Source organism: Thunnus albacares, chromosome 1, assembly GCF_914725855.1.
Source record: "Thunnus albacares chromosome 1, fThuAlb1.1, whole genome shotgun sequence".
Lineage (NCBI taxonomy): Eukaryota > Metazoa > Chordata > Actinopteri > Scombriformes > Scombridae > Thunnus > Thunnus albacares.
The window spans coordinates 27,777,419-27,795,070 of NC_058106.1; the positions used below are offsets into that span (position 1 = coordinate 27,777,419).

Below are 17,652 nucleotides of genomic sequence, written 5' to 3' on the forward strand. Positions count from 1 at the left end.
CACACTATTTTATTTGTGTTGTTATTTTACAGCAGAGATTCCTTTATTTTTGTCTGTGCTCCTCTCACTGGTTTGAAGTGGGCGTGACTCGACTGGAAAAAGGTGATAAAAACTTGCTCCAATCAAACTGTAGCCACATTTGAACCTGATGACAGTTGTGGGGTTGTTTGCCAATATATCCAGGTCACTGACACTAAAAACTGCACCCATACAGTCCTGATAGAGCAGACCAGCTCAGTTTTTGAGTGTTAAACTCTAAATAGAGAATAACTTTCTTTTTTTTGTTCCAAACTTCAACTTTGATTAGGCTACTGCCAATTTACCAACACTATTTGTTGTTATGAAGAAATACTTAAAAGTCTAACTTCACTCAAAAATGTGATTTTCTTCTTGTTCCTACAGTTGTATGTTTGAGCTTCACTGTGTGAAATGATCTATGTGCAGAGTTTGACACTAGAAGTCTGTTTTCACATTGATCTACAGAAAGTGGAAAGTTTCTCTGTACTCATTGAAAATCCAGTTTTAAGGGGCAGACCTACAAGCATGATTTGTTTCATCACAACTAGTTTTGAAGCCAATCCTGGTCCAGTATTCAACTTTCACATGTGTGATGTGGAAAGTCGGAGCCTCCAGTGCACAAACAATGAGAATGGACTTTACAATGAAGTAGAAGATTCTAGAGTTTCTATTGAGGGAGGAGGAGTAAATGTCATTTTAAGGATTTTAACATGGTAATCACACTTTTTTGTGGAAAAACCATATCAGACACACATTGTTGTTCCAAGCAGAGTATTTCTGTATGTCTTAATACACGTCTGGAGGGGATCTTTAATATTATCTCTGGATAGAAATGTTTCCACTAATGGTGCAAAATATCACAAGTTTTTGTTGCAACCTTAAATACACCTATGTAAAAGATGTCTTGAGAACTTGCAGCAGGTAATCAATTATTACACAATAACAAAAATAGGATTAAAACACTGATCTACAATTCATTGAAGAAAAAAATTCTTGTATTTGTGAAAAAGCAGCACAAACTGTTACAGTAAACACAAGATTCAATTTTAAAATGTTGCATGTCGAGGCCTCTGGGAGGAAGAGGAGTTGTACATCCTGCTGGCAGACAGCTCCTGCATCAAAACAAACACAAACACTTTTAGTTATTTCATTATCATTTTCATCATAGATCTTTTACTCAAGCCATGCAAATATTTTTTTATGGTGCATCTTTAAAATTTTTATCAATATCAAATTATGTCATGTCCTTACCTTGGCATGGAAATCAACTGTATGTAAAAGGTTACCTTACCAATCCAAAAAAGTGTTTTGATAGAAGGAGGAGTGTTGTAGGATATTTGCTCTTTAGGTGAAGATGAAGTTTTTTTTGTTTTTTTGAAATGGTCTTTTTACAGCTCTTCAGGGAGTGTTATTTTTTTCACTGCCACAAAAATTTTCTTTTTTTTTTCTTTTCTTTTCTTTTTTTTTTTTTTTTGGGCAGGATGTTTTCAGACCATTTCAATTCTTTATTTTTATACAATTCAAAGTAAAGCCAAGAACTGAGAACCAAAGCTTTCATACAAATCATTTAAACCCAGACATAAAATATTTACACGAGCATTTAACCAGTCAACCTAATACTATTCTGCAAAAAGCTACAGTCTGCCATTCAGTTCAATTACAACACAGGTTTTGTTTTCTTAAACCAATAGTTCAACAAATGTGTCTTTAAGTGATCAGTCGTCACATGTCCAGACAAACTATTTGTGTTTTGTGAACCAAAAAAAAAGAAAAAACCAAAACGGAAAAAAACGGAACTATTTCTACATTAAGAGCATTAAAAAAATTCACCATTGTTGCATCTGGGATACACATTAAAATGAATCAAACTTGCACATGGTTCTTCTGCCAGTTACATATTTGTGAGGGGAGAAAAAACTCTTAAGCCAAAGAAAAATGTGCCTCGCTTGATTTACAAACAGGCATTGCAATCTTGTAAAACTGCTGGACAGCTGCTCATCCTCCACACCAGTGCAAACGGGTAAGGGCGTCTGACTGGTCTTCATCTGCGCCAGGAGCGAGGCTCATTGTCATCTTCTTCCTCATCATCGTCCTGCAGCAATGCATCATCACTCAGGGACTCCTCCGGGTACTGGTAGGGAAAGGACAGATTATTGGAAAGTGAACGAAAGGCAACTGTAAGTGAAAAGAACTTGTTCTGTGAGCATCACCAGCACTCTTGTGACATGTTTGAAGAAGTTATTTTTCACTACGATATGGTTAAGAATGCGAGAACACACTATTGTACGGATCTTATTTCTGCCAGTCAACACAACCCTAGATTTTTATTTGACTGTCAATCTGCTAGTAAATTCAGCCCCTCCTTGTGCCCCGACTGAAAGTGATGCTGATCGTGAAATGTTTTTATCTTATTTTACTCATAAAGTGGAGTCAATTAGAGCCTCATTTACCCCAAATGCCACTTACTATGATGTCCTTCACCTGCAACGAGATAGTCTGAACCAGTTTTATCCCATTACCTTGTCTGAACTTCTAGAAACAGTATCACATTGGAGACTGTCTTCCAGCCCTCTTGATGTAATACCAACAAAGTTTTTGCTCAAAAGTAATGGAATCTGTCAGGTTTGGTTTCTGTTTTTAACAGTTCCTCGTCTAATGATTGGGTCCCTGATTATATTAAAACTGCTTGTGTGCACCCACTGTTAAAAACACCAGGGCTGGATCCCTCCCATCCTCAAAACTATAGACCAATTTCCAAATGACCTTTCATATCGAAAAACTTCTGAAAAAAAAATAGCATCCAAGCAATTTCTCTCTGCAATGGAAAATATCGTTATTTTCCATTTTTGAAATGTTTCAGTCTGACTTCCAAAAGTATCACAACACTGAGACTGACCTGCTCAAGGCTACCAACAACCTTTTAATGGCTGCTGATAAATATTTATATATTTATTGACTATTTATTATGACGTGTTTCTCTAATTTTATTGTTCTATTATTGCTATTTTCTGAACTGGGACCGAGTCGTTCCCTTCATGTACCAACATGTTCTGCTATGACAAACTTCTTTGAATCCTTGAATGATGGCGTGTGCTCAGTCCTAGACCTTTGTGCAGCCTTTGACACAATTGATCACAGCGTCCTGTTAGACAGACTGAGGCGGGGATAACCAGTACAGCTTTAAAATGGTTTTCATCTTATCTGTCGAATAGGAGGTTCTGTGTCTCTGTTAACAACTATGTCTCTTCATTTTCTTCTGTTAAGTATGGTGTACCTCAGGGGTTGATTTGGGACCAAATTTATTTCCCTTATACATGTTTCCTCTTAGGCACATTATCAAAGACATGGTGTCGCTTTTCATTGTTATGCTGATGATACACAGATGTACCTGCCTGTTAGATCCACAGCCCCTGGTTCACTAACGCCTGCTTTTATGATGTCAAACATTTTTCTTCAGCTGAACTCAAACAAAATAAAGATCCTTGTCATTGGGTCCCTGCACATGGCAATTCTGCAATCTGTTGGTTCCCTATTGGATCAAATCAAGCCTGTTAAAAGGGATCTTGGTTTCTGGTTTGATAGTAATTTAAGTTTTGAGCAGCACACCACAAAGATTGTGTCAAAAATATGATCTATTTTAACTTTTATTTTAACTAAGATATAGAGAACATTTTACATGCCTTCATCTCATCAAGCCTAGAGTATTGCAACAACCTTTTTAGTTGTCTGAGTGAAAAATCTATTGATCGACTCCAGACTGTACAGAACTCAGCTGCCAGGCTTTAAACCACAACCAAGAGACATGATCACATCACTGGTGTTTTAGCCTCTTTACACTGGCTCCCAGTATGTTTTAGAATAGATTTTAAGATCTTACTGATTACTTTTAAGCCTCTTCATGGCCTCTCTCCATGCTATATCTCTGACCTCTTACTACGGTACACACCGGTATGTACTTTGAGATCCTCAGGCAGAGGTCTTTTATCTGCTCCAGAGGCCCAGCTGAAAACTAACGGGGGCAGAGTGTTTGCAGTCGAGGCCCCGAGGCTCTGGAACGATCTGCCCGAGGAAATCAGGTCGGCTGAGTCAGTAGTCTCTTTTAAGTCTCTTCTTAAAATGTACTTTTATCAGAGAGCATTTCCTGGTTTTACTTGTTTTAATTTTCTTTGAATTGTCTTTTATTTCTTTAAAAACAATATTTTCTTTATTCTTGCTTTTTCCTACACTGAACTGGTTTTTATGCACAATTTTTTTTAATGTTTTCTTTTTAAAACCTGATGATTTTATGACTTGTCTGTTTTATTTTGCTGCCCTTCTGACACACTTTGTAACGCAGTTTTTGTGCTCTATAAATAAAGATAATTTTTATTGTTATTTACTGGAGCTGTAAAGGGATTAAATTTTCAGCTTGAGAGTATCATGCTGCACACCTGCCAACTGCTTAGAAGAGAAGTTTGTGCATGCATGAATTATTTGTGTGTATAAGATGCACTATATCAAGAAAAACAAGGAGACCAATACTGCCACATGAAGGCAATCTTTGCTGTCAAGTGTAATGGCTCCCTCTTGTGTTTTGTAAGTGCAACACTACTAGAATTAGGCATTTAATATATTTAACCGATACGAAAGCTGAACAGAGACCTTTTAAATATTCCCATACTCTTTTTTTACACTAGGTTGCATAGGAGCACTAAAAAGAAATGACTACTGCCAGACCCTAATAAGAACTGATCAGCTACCTAGAAGTGAATCTATAAAAGAGAAAAAGTACTGCAAGTATACGAGAAGTGACAAATGCTGACAAACCTCGTCCTCCTCTGGTTCTGCCTCATCAGCATCCGCAGTACTCAGAGTCGTAACGGGCTTATGCCAGGCTAGGCGTAAACTCTGGTTGTTCAGTTTCAGTCCATGTAGAGCCGCCTGCAGGTGGACGAAACACAAAGAGCAGGAGGAGAAAACACACGTTAGAGCAGACAGAGATAATGTGCGTCTATAATTGAGACAGAAATGGCACAACAAAAATGTAAACAACAACAAAAAAATGTGGTGCTTCAGCTGAAACAGTGTGTCATACAACACTGAGTCCAAAAACTGGAAAACACATTTCACTGTTTGAAACTTAAGGAATATATTTCAGTCAGCTGGCAGGTGACGTACCTGTTCTGCCTCGGCTCTTGATCTGTAAGTGATGACTGCAGTCAGGTTGTTTTCATCAATCTGGCAATCTTCAATCTCTCCAAATTGCTTCAAAATTGTGAACACACAACATTTTAGTCACTTTACAAAACAAACTCACATCAATCCAATTATTGAAAAAAAGTCTCATTAGTACCTAATGAGCCATTACAACACATATCAGTGACATCTCTCAGTGTTGCTATTTTTTTACAAATAACTCCTTCAAGTAATTAACACATAAGTGTTAGTATGATAGCTGTTAAAGTTGGCAGTGGTGGCGGTGTTTACACTCTGACATATTCAGGATACTGGGTGGACTGAGATGCCAAAGAGTCAATGAAACAGAATAACGTTAACATAACATTAGGACTTATATTTATTAATTATATACAGTGTATTTCTGTATATATACACAGTATATCCTATGCATGTGTGTGTGTGTATCTGTGTGTGTCTAAGTCATTCACTGTCCCTCAGGTTGTGATACATATTGAGCAGCAAGATATGCCCTGTCTCCTTCTCCTAGGAGGTCATTAAACTCTTTGAAATCTGAAATTTTAGAGTTGCACTTGTTAAAGTAAATGTCAACACCATTTCATTTGTATTTGGTCAAACTAAAACGTAAATGTCTTCTGTTGTGCCACTAGTAGTCAGTCGCATTGTGCAGTCGTACCCACCAGAGGGCACTGTTGATTATTTTTGCAACACTGAACAATTATAATTCAATGTACTGTAAGTTATAACTGTGGATGATGGTGCAACATGTTTATAATTACTATAAGAGTGAACACCTTAATAGGCTTATTTATTATTATTATTATTATTAAATTATTATTATTGCAATAAATTATTAGACTTACCAGTTACCTATACAGCTAATAGTAATTCATGTAATTTTTAGGCTATTATCTTGTTCTTTTGTTTTTGTAGAACACCCACCACAAATTGTCTTGTCCACCCCCTAAACAGTTAAGCTGAGAGAGCTCTTTAATACCAAGTCCTCAGATCTCCCACCTACAGCTTCTATCAAAAGGCCAAACTGGATATCAGATTTCTTTTTCCAAAGCTGACTTACAGCAAAGTGTGGCAGCAAGTCAACCCGCTCTGCCTCAGTAAAACCAGAAATCTCCAGCGCTCGCGGCCGATGGTCCACGACTGCGTGCAGAGGCACACCTCTTCCCCGCCCTCTGGAGCCCCTTCCCCGGGCCCTAAGAGCACCACGACCCCGAGCAGGGGCCCCACGGCCTCGTCCTGGAGACAAGAGTCCCCTTTTAGCCGCCTAGGAAAAAGGAAAGAAAGGGATGGAAATATCTGTCAGACACTGGGCTGTATCCTACGACACAATTTCTTAAACTACAGAATTACAATTGTGGAGATTAAATACACAAGATCGTTCAAAGTTATAGGAGCATGAGTGTCCTCATGTGGCAGGTAGAGTAAGTAGCACTTAAGTACTTGACTTCAGGGTTTGAGGGCCAGTTTTTCTATATACAGATCAAGTCAATACCTCAATTTGAAGTTGAGTATACTTGATCTTCAACAAAGCAGTGTCCTCTCCAGCCTGAGTCTTCTTGTACAGGTCCAGCTCTGCATCCAGCAGTTCCTTCTGTGCCTGAACATATTAAATCAAACACATGAGGGTAGATTACATCTCAAGCCAGTAGTGAGAAGTAAAAGATGAAAATCCAGTTGCCTTTGGCTTAGTATTTCTAGATCAATAGAAAAAAAGATTTTACAAGCCATCTTTTGTCATCTCAAAAAAAACAAAACATACAGCTATGCATCAAACGCTGGACTCTTAAACAGTGTGATATGATTTTGTAACCGAGGTGCTACCTGGGCCTTGCTCTTGGCTGTGCGTAGCAGGCTGCTGCTGCTTGAGACACCCTTTATCTCCTCTTGTAGTTTGGTGATGCTCTTGGTTAACGTGCCCAAGGTTTCCATGATCTTGGCTTTATCCTCTGCTTTCATCGTTTTGTTTTTCTCAAGTTTGGAGATCAGGAGCTGCAGAGAATGAGGACGGAAGTGCAGAAAACCACAAATTCAACTTTATCTACGGCAATCAACAGAGTACTGAAAGCACAAAGCCGCGGGTCACACGGGACAGGACTGAGACAGGGTGACATTCAAAACTGTGGTGAAAATATGGGTCATTAAATATGAACAATGAATGTTTTCAGAATGTCACAATGTAACTTTTGTAAGAAGTTTTTTTTTTTCTCTCATTCAATTAAATGAAATATTGCTAAATTCAATACACTCAGTGGTTTCACTGCGTCAGCCTTTCTTGGTCTGACCAGTAGCTTATGGTGGCTAATGTTAGCTAATGTTAACCTTAGATAGGTTTAGTTTTAACTGACATTACTGAGCCGGTTTATTCACTTTACGTCTCTCTCTACACTATGTTTCAGCCTTCACCATTATCCTACATATGACAATTGTGGCCAAAGTGGCTGCTATTGAGCAAAAGTCGGGATAGTTTTCCTTTAAAAAAGCAGACAAAATATAGCGTGTTCCCACATGATCGTCAACTCCTTTGACTAAGATCACAGCAAATGAGTCACGGATCCCCCACGCAGCTTTAAAACACCGTTGGCAAATCTACACAAACAAACAACAGCAGAGCAGTCTGGCTCAGGACTATGTTGCTTAAGTGGTGAGTCAGACCTCTTTTACAGCTCACACGTTTCACTTTTATATCAAGTAGAAACGGGTAGCAGACAAGTGATAGGGACATCTTCATCAGAGTATCTTACCTTCTGTGTTTCAATGTGTTTCTCCAGTATTTCCTGCTTCTTCTTTCTTACATCCTGCTGTAGTCTTAGGGCTTCCTGTCAAACAAATTAGGGGAGACAATCAGATACTGCTGGCTGTTCTCAGTGTGAGAAGCCTAAATGATTTGCTTGCAATCTGTTTCATCATCTCATCACACATTTTCAATAGACCAGGTGTGGCAAATCGTCTGAATCCTTCCACACTTTTCCCGCCGTTCCCTCTCTCACCTGCTTCTTCTTTAGGGCTTCCTCTGTGGTTTTCTGGGCAGCCTTCAGGGCAGCAGGATTGAAAACGGTCTTTGTGAGGCCCATGGAGGTTGAAAACACCTGAAAGGGGGAACATTTTTTAAACACAATTTAGAAGAGAGAAATACTACAAGAAGCCCTACTTTGATGACAAAAATGAGTAACACTGCCTAAATGAGTGGACACTTTACCTTTTCAACAGGAGCTGCTGGTTTGGCAGAGAAACCCAAACGTTCCTTCACTGACACTTTAGAGGGATTCTGCACCAAAAGGGGGAGGATAGATTACATTTATACACACACGTTATGCACATTTCAACAAGCATATGAGAAAAGGCACACTCTCACCACCGCCTCGTCCACACACATACCTGAGAGGCTACGCAGGAATCTTGGGAGGGCTCAGAGTTCGAAGTGAGAAGGGGTCCGAGGCGATCTTTGACAGACTGCTTCAGAGACGTGGCTGAGGGCTGCTGAATGTCAGAGGAGGTGTTAATCACATTACAACCGATCAATGGAGTCGATGTTAACAAAGCCACTGTCAGACAACATTTCTGACATTTTTAAGTCTTCTAGCTTTCTTGTTGTGAAGTCCTGAACTTTCAAGTGCATCCATATCATCTACTTCATACATTTCCAAGAATATCTCACAACACCCGGTTAAAGACCTCTCTTTACCGTAAATGTTAGTGGAGGCAACACTGCCATTAATGTCACAAGTTTTTCCAGTTGAGAAAATTTAAGAGCCAAGAGTTAACAATGCTGTGGTGTGCTGTGCCCAGTTTTTGAAATAATCAAAAACACTCATGAATAGGTTGTTACATTACACACACACACACACACACACACACACACACACACACACACACACACACACACACACAGTGATCAACCACAATGCAGGCTGTGGTTTTACTGAATTGTGCTGTGTGTGAACTGATGTAGCTCTGCCTGTTCTGGGATGATCTACTTAAGGCTGTTAAAGAGGCCTCTTGATTCTTGGGAACTAAAATAAAAATCTGATGGTTTTAATCTTCTATTTATTAATCATCTATTAAACTTTACCAGTGCTGTACTACAAATATCAAGATGATGATGATGTCATCTACATTAGACTAGTAATCCAATACACTTTATTAAGAACACTTTTCAATTGAATGCAGTCCAATGCACCACCGCCCACTATGACCTCAATAATAAACAAAGTAGAATTATCACCTTTCTGACAAAAACTGAAAATGTATAAACTTCATAAAAGTCGATTTGTTGGCAGCGCTTTTATATTGAATCGCATTAGATTGCACAGGAGTTCCTAATATATTGCTCCGTGTTGCTCCAGTTTTTAAAAAAATATATATATTTCAAGAATCATTTGAATCAATATCTTCATTTACAAGTGTATCTTATTTTAAGATATTTAGCATTTCTGGGGAATTTTAGAAATGCTGACAAACATTTTTCACCAGTGTTAAAATAAAAATTTAAAAAAACATCACATGTTATAAAGTGGCATATTTGTAATGAGGTCTTACCATGGCTGGCTGTGCTTGCGGCTGCTGCTGTGAGTGCGACTGGCCCTGACTCTGCCCTTCACCTCCATTCTCACGAAACCAGTGCACCCTGATAAAGCGGTTGTTGAGAACAGCCTCGGTGCTTTGCATAGCCCGCTTAGCCTCGTCTGGGGAGGCAAACTGGATCAGAGCCCCTTCTGGGTCATTCTGGTAGGCCACCTGTCCCAAAACAAACGCTGGTGTTAAAACACTGCACGGTCTATCTGAACTTTGTGAGCTTGTTATCGAGAGGATACGAAAGCAACTGTGAAGTCGTTTTCACCGTCTCAGTTCACACGTTCAGTATTTATACTCTCATTTTGTGATACACAGACAAACTCTTATTGTAGTACCTTTCAAAACCAGCACATGAAAGCATTTGGAAGAGGGTTACTTAAGTTATTTTTGAGGATCCGTCTGATATGTGACATTCTAGAAATTACAACTATTTTGTGCTTTCTAAGATTAGTTTATCACTACAGTCTATCCAAATTACTTCTAATACACATACTGGTTATTAATATGTTCTATAATACAACTCTTTTTTGGACAATAAGGACAATCTAACTGTATACAAATACAAATAATTATATAAATAGTAATATTCTGTGACAAACATGAACACTGAAGCTTTTTAAAACCCTAAAATTTCAGCACTGATACTAGATTCACACACATTGTTCACATACAAACCATCTACTGTACAGCATTGTTTGCTTTTTAGTCATCCAACAGTTAACTACTACAATGACTACTAAATAAATCAAAACTCTGAGCTTCGTATCTACATCATCATCTAGAGTACTGACCTGCAGGTTGACGATGGTGCCAAACTTGCTGAAATGTTCATTGAGTTTGCTGATGTTGTTGAGCTCAGAGGGAATTTGTCGAACCAGCAGCTTTGTGTTAGGAGAGTTGAATGGGGCTCTCTTGTGGTAGCCCTGGTGGTTGGGTTTGTTAAAGCTGGGTCTGAGCAGAAAAGAGAAATCAAACAATTATAAATGAAGCTGGTCTGAAACGTTCCTCTGTCACGTTCGCTTAATCCTGCAATTCTTTCTTTCCTAATCTAAGATGGTCAAAAGGCAGCATTTCTTTTTTTTTAATATTAAAGTAAAAGGTGTCTTACTTGTCAAACCAAGGTTTCTTGATGGGGATGCCTCCTTCATGGGACACTGCTGGTCTCTTCCTTGAATCAGATTCCATAACAATCCTCATGCTGTTATTCGGAATCTTGTCTGGAGAGAGACAAACACTGACGGGTCAGTTGTGAGACTACAGCACGCAGCCAGAAATGAGATCCCGACTCAGGTAACATCAGTATTACAATGACAGGACACACAAATACGGTGGAATGTAATGAATACTGGTATTGTTCTTGTTTGTGAAGCAGCAACAGGCCCTCACGTTGACAAAGGTACTACGCATGATAATGATAGGAGAGAAAGCGACTGCGCCACATGTTTTGAGACGATCTATTCAAACTTAACGTTATATTTCTCGTTCCTCCTGCCATTAACTTCCTTTGGAAATCAACAGCACAAGAGAGACGTGAGTGCTGAGATGATGAATACCTCTCTGTGGCTGGTCCACATCCCCCATTGTGAGGCCAATCAGGTTGGGTCTCTGGGCATTGACCCGGTGGCGGTAGATCGGCCTGGAGGTATTGGTGATGCTGGGAGCCTCAGGATTGTACACATCTGTCTCATAAGTGTCTGGTGAGCAGAGAGAGGACATCTTAACATGTTAAACAGCCAAGCGAGGCGTCGCTTTAAAACTGATTTATAATTACAATGTTAAATTTGTAACTTGACACTCAGCCCTTACCTGAGGTGAAGAGTGGTGCTGGGGCCTGGGGGAGTGAGGAGCGCATCCCAGAGGTGACGATGGTGGGAACAGAGCTGGTGATGGAATTGGGAGGAGCATCCATGCCCGACGGTTGTAGTGGAGGAAGAGGAGGAAGGGGACCTGGGAAAGATAGAAAAACAAAATGTTAAAAAAATAAGAAGTTCAAGCAAAGCAGTCTTAACTGTTCCAAGGAATCTTATAAATCTGTACTGAACTGGTAATTGTTATAACTGTTATCCAAGTCAGTAGCTCTTCTTCTTGCATCCTTACGTTGTTTAAAATCTTTGAAGTTAACCTTTCAGATTTGCTTTAGTTGTAAAAACAGTTTCTCAGTTTCAATCATAAACATTCTATGTAAATGTATTTCCTGTAAACCCATAGCAACAGCTGTCAGGTCAGCTGTTGCCTAGCAATGCAATTCAAGTGAAGAAGTGATACTGAATCATTCACACACACTGTGGGGTACAGTTACTTTCAATATAGACTTAAAATAAAACAATCATAGAATGTTTGACATTTTATTCTACAAAATTATAGCAAGTATTCTTGAAAGTTTTGTAAGTGATAAACCCATCTGTCCTACGAAAAATAAACAGTTTAGAGAAATTTCTGAATTCCCACCTGCAACAGGCGGAAGGCTGGGTGGGAGAGCGCCCGGTGGGGGTACAGGGGGCCGCAGGTTCACAGGTGGGGGGTTCATGAGTGGCGGAGGGGGTGGAAGACCTGGGGGCGGCGGGGCATCCACACCTGGGATTGGTGGAGGTTGAAAGGGCAGCATACTGGGCAAATTGACATCCTCCACTACAACTGGGTCACTTCCATGGTCGAAAGGACACATGTCCCCTCGCATGCAGAAGCCTTTCTCTGGAAAAGACACATGCAGCACATCATGCCTGTTCATCTGAATCTTCAGAATGTTTTCAATGATAGGAGCGTAATTATCAAAGTATTATTATATGAGTTTCTCTAACTGTCAAACCAGTTTCTGCACACCTTTAATTGAAAAAAAAAAAGTTCAATCCGCTTTCCTTACCATCATAGTCACGGCATCGCTTCCTTTGTTGAGGAGGTGGCCCCCGACTAAAAGGGCCGCGATCCACAGGGTGCTCAGGGCGGAAGTCTGACCAGCTCTCGGTGGTGTTGTTGCTATGATGATGTGTGGGAGCAATGACTGTAATGGTGCTGCTCAGTGTTGGCACAGGAAAGTGTGAAGTGGTTGCAGTGGAGACCAGAGCAGCAGGGGTGTAGCCATCAGCACTCTCTGACCGGTCCACTCGATCATGATCATACTTCAACTTTCCAGAATCTCGTTCTGCGAATAGACAAGAACAACCACGTATGTTTATGGCATATTTCCTGTGAGAAACTAGACTTGTTTACTCATTACACGATTTTAATCATCCTTAGTTGATCCATTCCTCAATATCCAGTCATCATATATTGTCTACTCTACTCATGATGTGCCAGTTACGAATTCTGATACATCATCATATACAGTAACAAATTCATCAACTTGTATTTGATCCATAAATAAGAAACAGTAATATTCATGTTAAAGAAACCCAAATACACACTTATGTCAATTTGACAAATACATCTCTGTACACAATGAGATCATCTTTGTTTAGGAAGCTTCATGGTCAGCTGTAATCTGACTAGACACAGTTGAAAGGTCAGCGACAAAATGGATCAAAGTTCAAATGAAGCACACTACAAGAAAACCTGAGAGATGTTTCAGGGGTCAGGTTTTGGTGTCATTGCTCTCCTCATAGAAAAACAAAATCTCAAACTGACACAAAGCAGTTCCGCCGGTGATCATTTGTAGACAACCTTTGATCATTTTAAATCCTTCAGTCAAGTTCTTACCTCTACTTCTGCTTCTAGACCGAGTTCTGCTGTGGGACCGGCTCCTGCTTCGATCACGATCCCTATCTCTGTCCCTGTCTCTGTCCCTATCCCTGTCCCTCTCTCTGTCACGATCTCGAATGCGGTCCTTGCTCCAACTCCGACTGCGGCTCCGACTGTAGCTGCGACTGCGGCCTCTCCTGCGGTTGTAGCGATCGCGGTATGAGTCCCTCCTTGGCGGGTTGCGGTCATAATCCCTCTTCCTGGAGCGGTCGTCCCTCTTACGGTCATCTCCTCTCCTAAGAATTTGGGTAAGCAAGGACATGACAGTAAGTGCATGGTAAAAGCAAAGTTAAACAGATGATGCACGACAGAGTGTTGAAGAAACTGGAATACGTGGGTGCACACACCTGCCGTCTCTGCTGTAGCGAGAGCTTGATTGTGAAGGGCTGTGATTCACTCGCCGGGAAAACTTCTTCTCTCGTTCCTCTTCCCGATTTGTCTGAACGAAGAAAGAAGTAAATTAAAAAGCATAATGTTCATCCAAGACCTCCATATTGTTAGACACTAGTGAATATTCATGTGATGGAACTTAAGAAAACTATTAACTATATAAATCCGTCTAAGTGCTGACATTATTAGCAGATTACCTCATCTTTTTTCGGCTCATCTTTCTCGACTTTGACCAGAGAGGATGGCTGCTCTGGCTGAGGGAGGTAGCTTTTGTTGTTGATCGCTTCAAACAGCTTATCCACAAATTGCTGTGTCTCTGAAAGCGTGTGAGAGTGCAAATTAAAGAAAGTGTTTTAACATGGAGATAACCACTACCAGACTGCAAACCGCATGAGAAATGAAACGAGGCTTGCAAAATCAAGCACAACAGGAAAATGTTCACCATTTTTCATGTCTGTGGTAAAACAACAGTCAGGAGCCCAGATGAACATTGAAATAGGTTTTTCTTGCTGTAATCATCCCTCCTGTTCATACTGGCCATTAGCAGATCCCTTCATAATCCACTTACAATGTAAGTGATGGCGGCCAAAATCCACAAGTCTCCTTCTATGCAAAGATTTATTTAAAAGTTTAACTGAAGTCAATATGAAGCTTCAGCTGTCCAAATTAGTCAAATCAACTACATATCTTTCAACATCAGTCTTTTTAGTGCCAAAGTTCCTCTTTTTGTTACTATACTTGCACCATAGCTCAACAGGGAGACACTGTCTGAGGAAACACAAAGAAGGAATTTAATGCTAAAAAAAAAACTGTAAATATGGCAGAAATCCACTTGATATGACTAACTCAGACTTCATATAAGCTTCAGATAAACTTTTAAACACATTTCTGTACAAAATGAGCACATCTGAAGGGGATCTTCTAATGGTCAGTACGAACAGGAGAAATGACTATAGCGAGGAAAACCTCTTTCAGAGTTCATTTGGGCACCTGAATGTTGTTTTCAGACAGACTTGAAAAAAATGTGAACCTATATCCTTTAATTACCTTTCTGAAGAAATACATCCAACTGGTCTATACACAGGGCTTTAAGTTCCTTTTCAGTTTTGTCCTTCTTCACCAAAGCAACAACATACTTGGCAAGGGCAGAAGGGTCTGCATCACAGCTGTGATTTTAAAGAAGAAAGTTAAGTAAGACAAAAAAATGCAGCAGAGGGATTTAGTGGTAAAAACAGTCTGCCAATGAGTCTGCTACCAATTTGTAGCAAACTGCTGGAAAATATGGTTTGTGAACAAATACAGTGCATTTTTAAAGAAAATAATTTAATTACTGCCTTTCAGCATGCCCATTGTGAGGGGCACTCAATTGGAACAGCATTAACACAGATGACTGCCTTAAACCTATTCACAATAATAACTTAGTGGGAGCAGTGTCACTAGATTTTAGCTCAGCCTTTCATGTACTGGATCATAAATTATTGTTAGATAAAAAACTTAAATGTTATAAATTTGCATCTTATACGATATGCTGGTTTAACAGTTATTTGTCTACTAGAAAACAACATGCTTTACATAATGGTTGTTTTTAAAGTGTGAAAGAGTTACAATGTGGTGTACCACAAGGAAGCTATTTGGAGTCTATTACAATTCTATTTCTTCACCAGTAATCTTCCTCTTATTCTAAATCAAGCAAGAGCAGTTATGTATGCAAATGATACAACACTATATTTACCAGCAGTATCAATCAGGGAATTGTCTAATGCTCTGGATAGAGAATTACAATCAGTTGTAATGTGGACTTGGAGTAACAAGTTAGTTCTTAATCTATGAAAAATAAAACGTATTGTATTTGGAAATTTTAGACTTAAACATAAGCCACAGTTAAACTTGTCTGTACAGGGAGTACCTGTGGAGCAGCTAGAGGAAACCAAACTCCTTGGAATAATATTAGACAGCAGACTGAAGTGGTCAAAGCAGAATGAAAAAAATATCGGTAGAGATCTAGCGGTTACTAAGAGATGTGCTAAATTTTTACCACAACAATGCATTTCTCACATTGTTCAAACATTAGTTCTTACTCATTTGGATTACTGTCTAGTAGTGTGGTTAAGTGAGTCAAATAAAGACTTGGAATAACTTGTTAGTCCAGAATAGAGCCCCAGGACACGCTCTGAACTGTAACAGAAGACCTAACATCATCAGAATGCACATGACCTTAGGTTGGTCATTGGTGAGGGACATGACGGTTATTTCTCTGCTCTATTTTATAAGAAATATTTCATTGTCTAAAATCCTGAATTTCTTGTAGCATCAATTTGCATATAGCAGTACTGGCCATAATTTTAATGCTAAGCATGCATCAAGATGTTGTTTTTCACTTCCTGTCTCAGAAACTAATGCAAGGCAACTTACTATTATTAACAGAGACGTGTTATATCAGACACTACACATTTAGCAAGTAAGACTGTTTTTAAAAAGAATTTTATTTAGATATAGTATGCTATGTACTATGCTATATCTAAATAGTACACTATATAGTATACTTTTTAAATATAGTGTGGGTACTTTTTGTCATTATTGTTATGATAGTTACTAGTAGTTTTATTGTTAATTTTTTTTTCTTGTTTTTTTTTGTTTGTTTTGTTTTTGTAGTTTGCTTGTTGTTATTTTTTGTTCCCTTTGCCATAGATTTTAAGTGCACTATTTTTACATTATGATGTAATGTTTACTTGTGTGGCCAGGAAAAATAGTTGCTACCTTGGAAGTGGCCAATCGGGATCAAAATTAATAAAAAATGAATAAGTAAATAAATAAAAACACATGCATTCACTGATTTACTTTTAGGTTCACGACAGGTTCATCGGCGTGGATAACTTGACCAAAGAATATAAAGTCACCCTTGGACTGTTAGTCTGGGTTGAGAAAACAGCTGTGTAGCTAATAGCTTAATACTTACATGGGCTCGAGGGTTTCGGACAGCCATGTTTTCAAGGCATCAAGGTTTTCAATGATCATTTTAGATCCAGCTGGTGAAACTAGCCACCTCACGTTGGGTTCAGGCTAAACGCGACGTTAGCTGAACTCAGTCGCGCTAGGTTAGCTAAGTTCAGCTAAGTTAGCATCCGTCTTTCCAGGCCCCAAACGTGCACTACGACTCTCGTGATGTATAAATTAATAATTATGAAACTGCAGAGGGGAGTGCACCTATTTGCTCAGCATTCACTGTAATTATTCTGAAGATTGCAAATGGTTTTAATCCGTTCAATGTTGAGCGCGTCCACGACTTTAGCTGAGCACCTCACTAGCTAACATGCCATGGCGACTATTTACTTCCGCTTGTGTTCTCGTTGCCAAATTATCGCGAGACAGAGATGTACACTACCAAATCAGAAAGTTTCAATCGTTGCTCGGTGGCTCCACATCAGTACAAGCAGTGATGAGAAGTAAGTAAGTACGTTCACTCAAGCACTGTATTTACGTACAATTTTGAGGTACATGTACTTTTGAGTATTTCCGTTTTATGCTACTTTATACTTCCACTCTTCTATATTACAGAAGGAAATATTGTACTTTCTACTCCACTACATTTATTTAACAGCTTTAGTTACTTTTCAGATGAAGATTTGACCTAACTGATAATATAACACGCTTGTAAAATACAACACATTGTTAAAGATGAAACCAGTGGTTTCCAAACTTTCTGGTTTTGGCGTATTACAAAAATCAGTGTGTAGTCAGGGTCAC

At 39.2% G+C, this 17,652-nt stretch overlaps 1 protein-coding gene across 3 annotated transcripts; it reads right to left on the reverse strand.

Annotated features, from left to right (window-relative positions):
- Positions 1–995: 995 nt before the first annotated feature.
- rbm26 (RNA binding motif protein 26) lies at positions 996–17,267 on the reverse strand. Of its 3 annotated transcripts, XR_006403562.1 has the most exons (23): positions 16,865–17,267; positions 14,956–15,074; positions 14,106–14,224; positions 13,866–13,957; positions 13,477–13,754; positions 12,644–12,922; positions 12,232–12,474; positions 11,590–11,730; positions 11,337–11,477; positions 10,892–11,000; positions 10,575–10,734; positions 9,748–9,945; positions 8,587–8,688; positions 8,408–8,476; positions 8,199–8,297; positions 7,953–8,027; positions 7,033–7,200; positions 6,704–6,808; positions 6,272–6,475; positions 5,176–5,262; positions 4,825–4,938; positions 1,270–2,149; positions 996–1,130 (listed from the first exon to the last, which is right to left on the reverse strand). XR_006403562.1 is itself a non-coding variant. In XM_044352597.1 (22 exons), exons 1-22 carry the CDS (start codon positions 16,921–16,923, stop codon positions 2,060–2,062), a joined length of 3,048 nt encoding a protein of 1,015 aa, XP_044208532.1. In that variant the 5' UTR covers positions 16,924–17,267; the 3' UTR covers positions 996–2,059. The 3 variants fall into 3 exon arrangements, 2 of the variants coding, with proteins under 2 accessions (XP_044208532.1, XP_044208522.1); XM_044352597.1 differs by having other exon boundaries at positions 996–2,149; positions 8,587–8,685; XM_044352587.1 differs by having other exon boundaries at positions 996–2,149.
- Between the last annotated feature and the right edge of the window lie 385 nt (positions 17,268–17,652).

Bases quoted from the DNA above. Each gene is read 5' to 3' on its own strand.
- rbm26 (XM_044352587.1), bottom strand. From the start codon at position 16,923: ATGATCATTGAAAACCTTGATGCCTTGAAAACATGGCTGTCCGAAACC. The intron at 14,225-14,955 runs GTAATTAAAGGA...ACACGCTTTCAG, and splicing joins GGATGTATTTCTTCAGAAAG to AGACACAGCAATTTGTGGAT. The intron at 13,958-14,105 runs GTAATCTGCTAA...TTCTTCGTTCAG, and splicing joins ATGAGCCGAAAAAAGATGAG to ACAAATCGGGAAGAGGAACG.